General features: G+C 39.5%; 2 protein-coding genes across 2 annotated transcripts; both read right to left on the bottom strand.

Annotated features, from left to right (window-relative positions):
* LOC108663428 lies at positions 1,234-4,080 on the bottom strand. The gene has a single exon (XM_018127135.1). It carries the CDS (start codon positions 4,048-4,050, stop codon positions 1,516-1,518), a length of 2,535 nt encoding a protein of 844 aa, XP_017982624.1. The 5' UTR covers positions 4,051-4,080; the 3' UTR covers positions 1,234-1,515.
* On the bottom strand, positions 4,858-9,686 carry LOC18589741. Its single transcript, XM_018126878.1, has 6 exons — positions 9,485-9,686; positions 9,200-9,402; positions 8,678-9,125; positions 8,212-8,571; positions 7,961-8,139; positions 4,858-7,839 (listed from the first exon to the last, which is right to left on the bottom strand). Exons 1-6 carry the CDS (start codon positions 9,684-9,686, stop codon positions 4,858-4,860), a joined length of 4,374 nt encoding a protein of 1,457 aa, XP_017982367.1.

The following is a 10,124-nucleotide window of genomic DNA, read 5'->3' as shown; positions in this document are numbered from 1 at the left end:
CAACAAGTGTTTTGTTAAGATACATGCAAAATCCTTCTAAGACTCATATGATGGTAGCAAAATGAGTCCTACGATACATCAAAGGAACTATAAAATGTGGACTCAAGTATATCCATAAAAAAAAGTGGAGAACTTATGAGATTTTGTGATAGTGACTAGGTCAATTGTTCATTTGATGCCAACAACACCACAAGTTTTTGTTTTTTGCTTGGAAGTGCTGTATTTGCATGGAATTCAAAAAAACAGGAAACAATGGCTCAATCTTTTGTTGAAGCCGAATATGTGGTTGTTGCCTCTATTGCCAACCTGCACTTTGGCTAAGAAAAATTCTAAATTACTTGAGCTTTAAACAAGTTTGTGAGACAACAATTTGGCTTGACAACCAATTCGCAACAGCCATTGCCAAGAACGCAGTACAACGTGGTCGTACCAAGCATATCAAAGTCAGATATCATGCAATGAGAGATGCTATAAAGAATGAAGAAATCAGTGTAAAATATTGCAATACAGATGAACAGGTTGCAGATATCTGCATTAAAGGATTAGGCAAAGATAAATTTCTTACTTTCAGATCAAAGTTGGGTTTGTGCAAGACAGAACTCAAGGTGGTGTGTTAAAAAATGAACTCTGTCTAGACATTCAGATGTTTTTCATTGTTGTTCGCAGGCGGTCCCTTGTTGCAAGAAGAGAGATAATCACGTATAAGTGGGTTATGTGATTCATTAACCCATGCGGTACCGTTTTTAGTGTTACAAGTTTATATAGAAAATGTGGTGGTTTAAAAGAGACCATGTTCATTGATTATGAGTGGGTAAGAAATGGTACTTTGTATGTGCTATAATAGTAGTTATGGGATCCACATTTCATTTTTTTTTTATTGGTTTAGATACTTGCGTGTTGTTTTAACTTCACTTTTTCATTCTCAAATTTTCTTTCTCCATTAAAATTTCTGATTTAATTTATAATGTGTTAAATTTATCAAAAAGTAAAATTTATAAATTTATGTGTCAATGAAAAAATTTTGACGTGCATCTATATCAAGACGTTGAAGAATGTTGTCCTCAAGTCATTTTGATTTGGTGCCAAGGCAGCTGTAAATGAAATTAATTGTTCTACGAAGTTATCTGAAGCTAGAACTAGAAAATTGCTCCATTTAGTGAGGGAAGAGGATATAAATTACAACATGCGACCTTTGTTCTGAGAATGAAAATATCTATTTATCTCAAAACTTGGTGGTACATGGAGAATATTCGTTCTTATATATCTGCAAATGTATTGTACGAAGTAATCGCATTAGGCTTTTAAAAGCAGAACTGTTTCGCTCTCTGATTTGTACAGAAGAGATCAAGAGCTCGAGACAGAAAGATTATTTCACCTATAAATTATCTTCCTAAATTTCTATAAAAGCTGGTGATTTATTGATAAGACCAGCAAGTTTGCATAATATTATAAGCTGAGAAGGTATATTACTTCTTTCACAAAACAAGTGACAAGTAGCGAAGCATTAAGAACCCTTTACCTTGACTTAATGATCTCTTCTTTCATGGCAAGGGAAAGAGAACATAGACTCCCTCCACTCTCCACCCTTACCCCAGGCATGACCACTGCTCGACTTCCTATAAACCCGCCTTCTCCAATTCTGATTTTCCCAAACTTAACTTTCCCGCCTTCTCCTTCATATATGTGTCCAAACAAGTGAGCTTCCCTTCCTACACATCCTCCTCTCTCAATCTCCACCATTTCAGGATTCAGTGAAGCTCCCATGCTATCCACATACACCCCTTGGTCCAGTTCTATATCTGAACCCATTAACTTCATCCATAGCACGAACAAAATAGATCCACTAGTCATTTCCATGAAATATTCCCCCACTAGTGTTCTAAAAGCTTGCCAGATGGTGTCCATGAAGACCCCTTTGCTCCAAATCTGTACTGTTTCACCTTCATTCTTCTTTCCCACAAGAATCCATTTGGCCACAACACAAGTTAATGCAGCTATAAGTCCGGAAGAAACCCAAAGCAACGGAAGCAACCAATGTAGGGGGAATTTCTTTGACTCCTTCATGTAAAGAACAGAACTTAAAGGTGCAAAAACTGCTAATCCCAAGAGGAAATAAGGGAGCACAGTTTGTAGTAATGGTTGAGCAAAAATTGCCCACGAGGTTTGATACCACGTTCTTTCCAAGGTCACTTTCCCTGTTTCTTTTTTCTCCAATGCTGCTGCCATTGGACAGCCTGAAAGGTCTACTTTTACATCAGATTGCTCAAGAAAGATCTTCCAGGCCTCCGGAAGTGGTTCCTTATTTCGCAAGCGTTGGCAAATCTCATAGATAAGAGAGCGACCATGATCAATAGAAGCACTCTGAGAGGATGTTGAAGCCCGGATGACATCAACCTCATGGCATCTGAGAAAAGGATTAAACTCTAGTGCTTCTGCTTCTTCCTTGGTGAGATTTTGTTCAATATAAATCTCACCAACATTGATATAAGGGAACTCAGTCTCATCCCATGGTTTAGTGCAGTCAAGTGCAATGTCACGTGTGGCTTCATCTTGTGGAACTGGCCGGACTTGTAATTGGAAGATGTAGCGAACACCACCAGAACTTATGCGGTGCTGGAAATCTTCAGCCAGGAAAAGTAGGGGGCGGGTATCTTTATCATCCCTTGGAATGGCACCTGTTTCTGGTGGGAGAATCCCAGTAGGTTCCACCTTCCCAGCATCCTCACTGATACTTTCATCATAAGGTCTCAACTTGAATTTCACATACGATTCCTCTCCATCTGCGAATCGAAGAAGCCTAACAAAATTTGAGTAATAATGCAACTCTGTATATGAGTTAGCTTGGCAAAGGGACATCCACACTGCATTACGGACATGTGGGACTCGCTTTACATGCTCTTCTCTTGCAGCAAGCCCACACACAAGCCATGTTGCAAAATCCGATATTGTGCGAGCATAAAACGCCTTGCCAGTTTTAAGTGTTAAGTCAAGGAGTGGGGTGTTATTCTCTGCAAGTATTCTCACTGCAGCACCGCGAGCATCTATTCTTGCATCATCATCAGCACTCAAGCTATTGCTATGTCTAACTACGACACCGTAGCATTTTCCAGGGTGCAAAATCTTGTGATCTGGAAAGCCTTCTATCTTATCATATACTTTCAAATAGCCATTCCCTCCAACACCAATTCGATGAAAATATCTTGATTTAACCTTCAAAGTAGTAGAAGCTAAACTTGCCGCCAGATTTCCTACTATTTTCTTATATTTCATGTCCATTTCTTCTATCCGGTCATCCAAAGCATGCTTGGTGTTCTTGACCATGGTCGGAGTTTGAGATCCAACATAAACACCACCTCTTTGTAGAACTGAGTTTTCTGGAGCCACTGAAAGTGCACCAAGAATTACATCCTTTTCAACTAAAGAGCCAGGGAGGATTAGGCTTTGACTCCCGACAACTGAATTATCTTGCACCTCAACTTTCTTGCGAATAAAACCATTGCATGTATAGAATCCTGTAATGATTCTGCTAAAGTCACCAAGATGAACACCATCCCCGATTTTGACCAGCTCTGGATCTGAAATTGGATTGATAGCTCTGATTGAACAATGTTGCCCAACCTTGGCACCCAAAAGCCTTAAGTACATACAAAAAGCTTCTGTTCCAGAAAGAAGTTTGGCAAATCTGAGGTGGCAAGCAATGGTAATTCGGTGTCCAAGGAATACCTTGACATGAGATTGCTTTGACTGTTGTCTCTCAGTAAGAAGATGGGTTAAAGCGCATGTAAGGAAACTGAGTATTATGCCATGAGCTAAGTAAGCAACGGCAACTGAGATGGCAAAGCTTGCTGGATTCAATGTGATGCTAGCAAACATGGTAACGTATGCAATAACCGTTAAAGGAATCCAATGTAAGGCTCCAGATATGCAAACAAATGCAAAGTGTTCAGCAGAAGGAGGAGTTTTGGAGAGCCAAACGCATAGGAAATAGAGAATAGCTGCTGAGAAACCGCTAAGGAAACCCACCAAGTAGATGCCCATGAAGTGGGACATGGTCTTATTTGGAGTAGCATTTGATAGCACTGTGCTCTGAAACCATGGTAGAAAAGACAATAAATGATCAATTTCCAACTTATCTCATTAAAAAGAAAGGGAGAAGAAGAAAGAGAAGAGTTCATATACATGAAATCCTATATGACATTTTCTTAATGATACTAGTAGAATTAAGCACTATAAGCTTGATCATTAGTACGGATTGTATTTGAGACTAAAGGCCCTAACTTTTATTATTCAAGTAATCAAAGAATTGCATTATTAACTTAACAATATCTTCTATAAGAATCTTAAAAAAAAAAAAAAATCTTCCATAAGAAATTCCAATTAATTACATCAGTTTACTAAGATGCTAAGTTTGTAGAAAGTTGTTTGCTAACAGCGGACACTTTGTCCAAGCTCTATGTGTTGAGTCTAAGATTTAAGCTAGTCCAATTTTTTCCACCCATCCCTTCAAGCACCCATCTCCAGTTCTCCCTTCTTTGTGTGCATGCCGGTTTAGTTTTAGTGATTTAAGAAACTTCGGGAAGATCATGTTGCCTTTGAGGAAGTAGCATGTGTAATAGCAAAAGATATGTGCAAGATACTATATTTCTTATATAAATATTTATTAAGAAACACAATTGCGCCATATTCATATTATCAATGATGAAAGTTGCAACCTTAAAACTAGAATCAAATGAAAGAAATCCTAACTGCTTAGTTAATGCAATAATTTTTCTTTGCAGTTATGGTGACTTTATACATGTCTTGATCAGCTATGTTATTTGCTACTTTTGAACCATAAAACCTGGAGATTTGAAAGTGCTAAGTACTTACTTTTTGGGCATTGTTAGCCTTGGCTGATCTGATTATGGGTGTGCCTCCTTCACTCTTCTGTAGGGGCAATATTTCAGCTCCTACTCCCAATACACTTCCCTTTTGGATCACTGTATATGGCCCAATTGTTGAATTTCGGCCAATTCTAATGGAGTGGAAGCTTAGTATTCCATTCTTCACCTCATGGCTTTGAATTAGTGCCCCTTCTGCAACCACAGCTCCATCTCCAATTGAAACTAAAGATGGGTCCGTAATGTCTACAGTATCTAGCAAAACCGACGACCCAATTCTTGCTCCAAGCATCTCAAACCAGTAATTTAAGAATACCGTTCCTCTCAAATGCTCTGCAAATACTTTTGAAGATATTTGTTGGACCTTGTAAAGTGCCCACCACTTAACAAAATCAATTGACCAAATGGAAATGTCATGACTGAGTGCATAGTTTGGTCTCAAGAATGGATTTCCAAAGACAGCAATGCATACGCAAGTTAAAGCCATGCAGAGGATCCAAACAAGTGGTGCAATGGCCAAATATATCAAATAGGTCGACCAGTGTATTCCGCCTGTTGTTGTGTGGCTCACGGAGGTGAAAGTCATGAATGCAGAAACTGATAAATATGCAGGCACACTCAACATGATAGACACGACGATTAGAGCCAGAAATTGTAGACACCAGAAACCCACTTGGCGGTATATCGATACTTCCACCAGATACTCATCAGAATCGAGATCAGGTTCAGGAAGAAGGGATGAAGTTGTCATAAGTTCAGGTTTAGACTTTGCTATGAGATTCTCTGAGAAGTTTGCCAAGTCCACAATGCAGGTTGCAGTGAAGATATCTACTGCTCCAACTGGCACGCCTAGATAATCTGAAAGCTTTTGAGCTGCTCTGACAACACCAATTGAATCAATTCCATACGAGGCAAGGCTTTCAGTAGCAGAAATATTCTTGGTGGGGATCCCGGTTAGCTCAGAGATTAGGCCTTTCAGGAATTCTACAATGTCCTTATTTCTCAATCTTGGACTTGGTAAAGGAGAACTCAAAAGTTGACGAGGTGTTCTTCCTTCTTTACAAGTCCCAGTAGTGAATGATCGGACCAAAGTTCTCTTTGAAAAGGTTGGTTCTTGGACAATGTTCAAAGATCCCTCAGTAAATTGTTTGAGGCATTCAAATCTCTTGATCTTTCCGGATGTTGTTTTACTGATGGTCTTTGGCTTGATCAGTTTGATGGCAGCAACATTAACACCGTGTTCTTCTGTAACACGTGTTTTAATTTGTTCAATGATGTCCTTATCAACAGGTTTTCCATCTCTAACTTCTGCAATTACGACAAGGCCAACATTGTCAGAACCATCTGGAACTGAAATTCCTTTCTCCGATAGGACTTCCTCTGGAACACCAATGACAGCACAACAACCAGGCCGTAAAAGTTCAGATGAGCTCTCAATCGTCTTTTCTACATCTGCTGAGTAAATATTCCTTCCTGCTACAATTATTATATCCTTGATTCTTCCGGTGATGCACAATTTTCCATCAATGATTCGTCCCAAGTCTCCAGTTCTAGTGTATTTTCTTCCAGTGCGATTTTTTAGCTCATTTCTAAAAGTTTGGTGGCTATATTCTTCCCTACCCCAATAACCAATGCCAGCACTTGGACTACTAATCCATATCTCTCCTTCTTTTCCAACTTCTTCAAGCTCTACACCAGTCTCTGGATCAACTATTCTTATCTCAACATCTTGATTATCTGGATCAACATAACCACAACAAACTCTTCCCTGCCAATCAACCAAGATGGGCTTCCCTTCTCCATAAGCACAACTGACAAAGACGCAATTTTCAGCCAAGCCATAGCCAGGAGCCACCACCTCTTGAGAAAGGCCAAATGGATGAGTGAGCTCAACAAATCTTCTCAGAGTTCTCTGTCTTACTGGCTCAGCAGCAACCATGAGGAAAATAAGGGAAGAAAGGTCATAGTTCCAAACCTTATCCTCAAACTCCAGTCTTCGAACCACTAGCTCAAAAGCAAAATTGGGGCCAGCACTGTGAGTTGCTTGGTATTGGCTCATGATCTGAAGCCACATGAGGGGGTTTCTGATGAACGTCATTGGGGAAAACAGTATTGCCGAGCCACCACTAACCATTGCAGTAAAAAGTCCCCCAATGAGGCCCATGTCATGGTATTGAGGAAGCCAACTGACTAATACAGTCTTTGAGGTGCTCTTGTATATCTTTCGCATCAACTTCACATTATGAATAAGCCCGCTGTGAGTAATCATGACCCCTTTGGCATCACCAGTTGACCCAGATGTAAATTGCAAAAAGCATATGTCATTTGGCTGAGGTTCGGGTTGATCAGCTATGTCATTGAGAAGTACTTTCTTGAAGTTCTTGATCCATGAATCCGTGTGCAACCAAGGAAGATTAGGCCAGTTAGCTGATGATTTTCCATTCTTTCCAGTCAATGAGAGTAGATTCTTCACCATACCAGCCCGAACTGCTGAGTGATAGACAATAGTTGATAAAATTGCCACTGCGCCACATGATTTGGCAATATTTTCAATCTTTAAAAGTGCTTGTCCGCCTCTTTGTAGAGGATCTGGAGGAAGAACTGGAACTGGTAGCACCTTTGCTCTTAAGCAACCAAAAAATGCATCAATGAAGTCCAGACCTGGAACATAGACTAATAGAACCCTGTCACCGGGCTTGATGGCTGGTTTTCTGCTTGTCAAGATCTTGTGAGCGATGGAGAAAGCATTAGCATGAAGTTCTGCATAAGTCCTTTGGCCGAACGCTGCACCTTCCTCGTTAATCCACGTATAAAGTGTTTTGCTTTGAATAACTTCATGAGTTCCCCAGTGCTTCAAATAGCCATCTAGTGTAGACAGATCAGGAAATTGCACTCCTGGGTCTTCACCTAATTCTTTGGGATTTCTATTCCCACAATCTGATTTTAATGGAAATAAACTCTGCAAAAATCACATTATAAGTCAAGTTCTGGTTTGGATCTTTGATTTTAAGCAAACAATTCGGAACATAAATTTCACAGTCAAAAATCGATCGCCTTAAGCATGTAATTATGTATATTACCTTAACATATGGAAGCACTGGCGGAGAATTGTTATTGGCAAAGTGCTTGCAGACTAGGGCCATTGCATAAGAAGAATTCCTCTCTGTAAGCTCAAATGCCGTAAGCCCACCAACGTAGTAAGTATTCCTTTTACCTTGAAGTTCAGACTCTATGCGCTCGTAAAATCCATTCTTCATATCTGTAGTAAAATTAAAATATCAGCATCCATCTGGCATAGTTCAATGGTCTAGCAGCAGCTGCTTTAGCATACCTTGACTAGAAACGTGAGGGAAATACTTAAATCGTCGTTGTAGAACCACCTGCTCAACTTCTCCTCCCATGGTTTCAACTGCCTTTATTGCAAGCTCACAGACAGTTGCTCCTCGTATATTAAGGGAGTTGCCATATGACCAGAACAAGAAAATGTCAGCATCAGCGAAAAATCTCTGCATTGCAACAGGTTGTCCAATTGTTGCGGGATCGTCCATATATTCGCCAAAGTAATAAAAACCAACAGGCATATCTTCTAGCCCTTTTATTTTCAAGGCAGTGGTGTAGTAGTCAATTGTCATTACTTTACTGAACAGCTCCTTTTCAAGATCATTCAAATCCATTACTCCAGTTTCATTCTCTGTGCAAAAACACTCGGTTGAGCTTCTTGTGGGCAGGGCAGAAGAGAAAAAAAGAGAAAGGAGGAAAAGAAGAAAAAGAAGCTAGGCTTACAGAAGTTGACGAACCTGCAGGATGTGAAAGTGGTGATCTATATGTTTTCCCATTCTTGAAAGGAAAGGCTCCTGAAACGATCAACTTATCGAACTCCATAACTTCAGAATCCCCATTAACGTTTTTAACATCAATACTGACACCAAGAGCATTTCGTCTCACTGCCAATACTTCAGCGTTACAAATGACTTTCACTGGAAGAGACTTACTGATCTTCTCCCAAAAACTTGTGTATCCACCTTTAAAACGTCGTATTTTTCCAGCCATTGAAGTTCTTGTGAACTCGTGGACGTAGGCATAAGGCATGTCTTGAACGAATCCATAACCAGAAGCAGTGTATCCATAAGCTACAGATTTTGGAACAGATTTAAATCCATGACCCTCGAGATAGGTTGGGGTTAAGTCTGCAGCTAAGTCGCTCACAGCATTGACACCAATTCGATTCGAAGCCTTTGCTTTATCCTGTGAAAAGTAAAATGGATTCTTAAACTAACTCCCGACTTAATAGTCTGGAAACAATGAAAGTAGCAACTAACCTGAAGTTCTAATGTTAGTGAGATCATGGACACATAATCATCCGCAACTTTAATATCCTGATACTTCCCTGTAGAACTGTCTATATGGGCAAGCTTGTGGGAGTCCATTTCTTCGAGTTCAGACCCAATCTCTTTTGCCAAGTGAAAGATGACTGGTGCGCTGTTTGCAGCAAGAACTTGGCCACCTAAATCATAGATCTTTCCTGCATGATGACATATGGCACAAGTAGTTAACATACAGAGCATTAAATTTAAATAATAATAAGAAGAAACTCATTTTAGTACCTTGTATTTCAACTGATTCACACATTCCACCTACTGTATGATACTTCTCTAATATGGTTACATTATTATAACCAAGCTTGATTAGCGCATAGGCAGCAGATATGCCACTAGGACCAGCCCCTATGATCCCAATACTTGTGTTTGTAGGGAGGCATGGATGCAACTTGGAGAATTGATCTTCTATTGATTTTCCTTGGTCCATTTTTGACAAGTTTAGACCTCCTACCAGCAGTGACTGTTGAACTCAAGAAAAAAATCTTGTCCAACTTCCGTACATTGTTAATTTCCAGTTTCTGCAGAGAACCACAGTACAAGGATAAATCAAATAAAGTCCTGAATTTAAAAATGGAACTTGAGGGTGCAAAAAGGATGCTCTTATGCATCTTCTTGTCTATTCTGGTTAAGAAAGAAGGCTTATATAACCTCTAAAATCGACACATGAACAGAAGGACAAACATATATAGTTGAGATAACAATTCTAGCAAGAAGCTGACGGGAGAAATGTGCATCATACAAATTTATCATGAAGAAAATCCAAAATGCAATAAAACTGCATAGTAATTAGCTACTTTCATCATCGCTGCAACTATTTAGAACATTAATGAATTTACTTTAATAAATACTGCAGCCTGGTTTTGCA

The sequence above is a fragment of the Theobroma cacao genome, chromosome 9 (genome assembly GCF_000208745.1).
Source record: "Theobroma cacao cultivar B97-61/B2 chromosome 9, Criollo_cocoa_genome_V2, whole genome shotgun sequence".
In the NCBI taxonomy this organism is placed as follows: Eukaryota; Viridiplantae; Streptophyta; class Magnoliopsida; order Malvales; family Malvaceae; genus Theobroma; species Theobroma cacao.
This window is presented reverse-complemented; position numbering and strand designations above follow the sequence as displayed.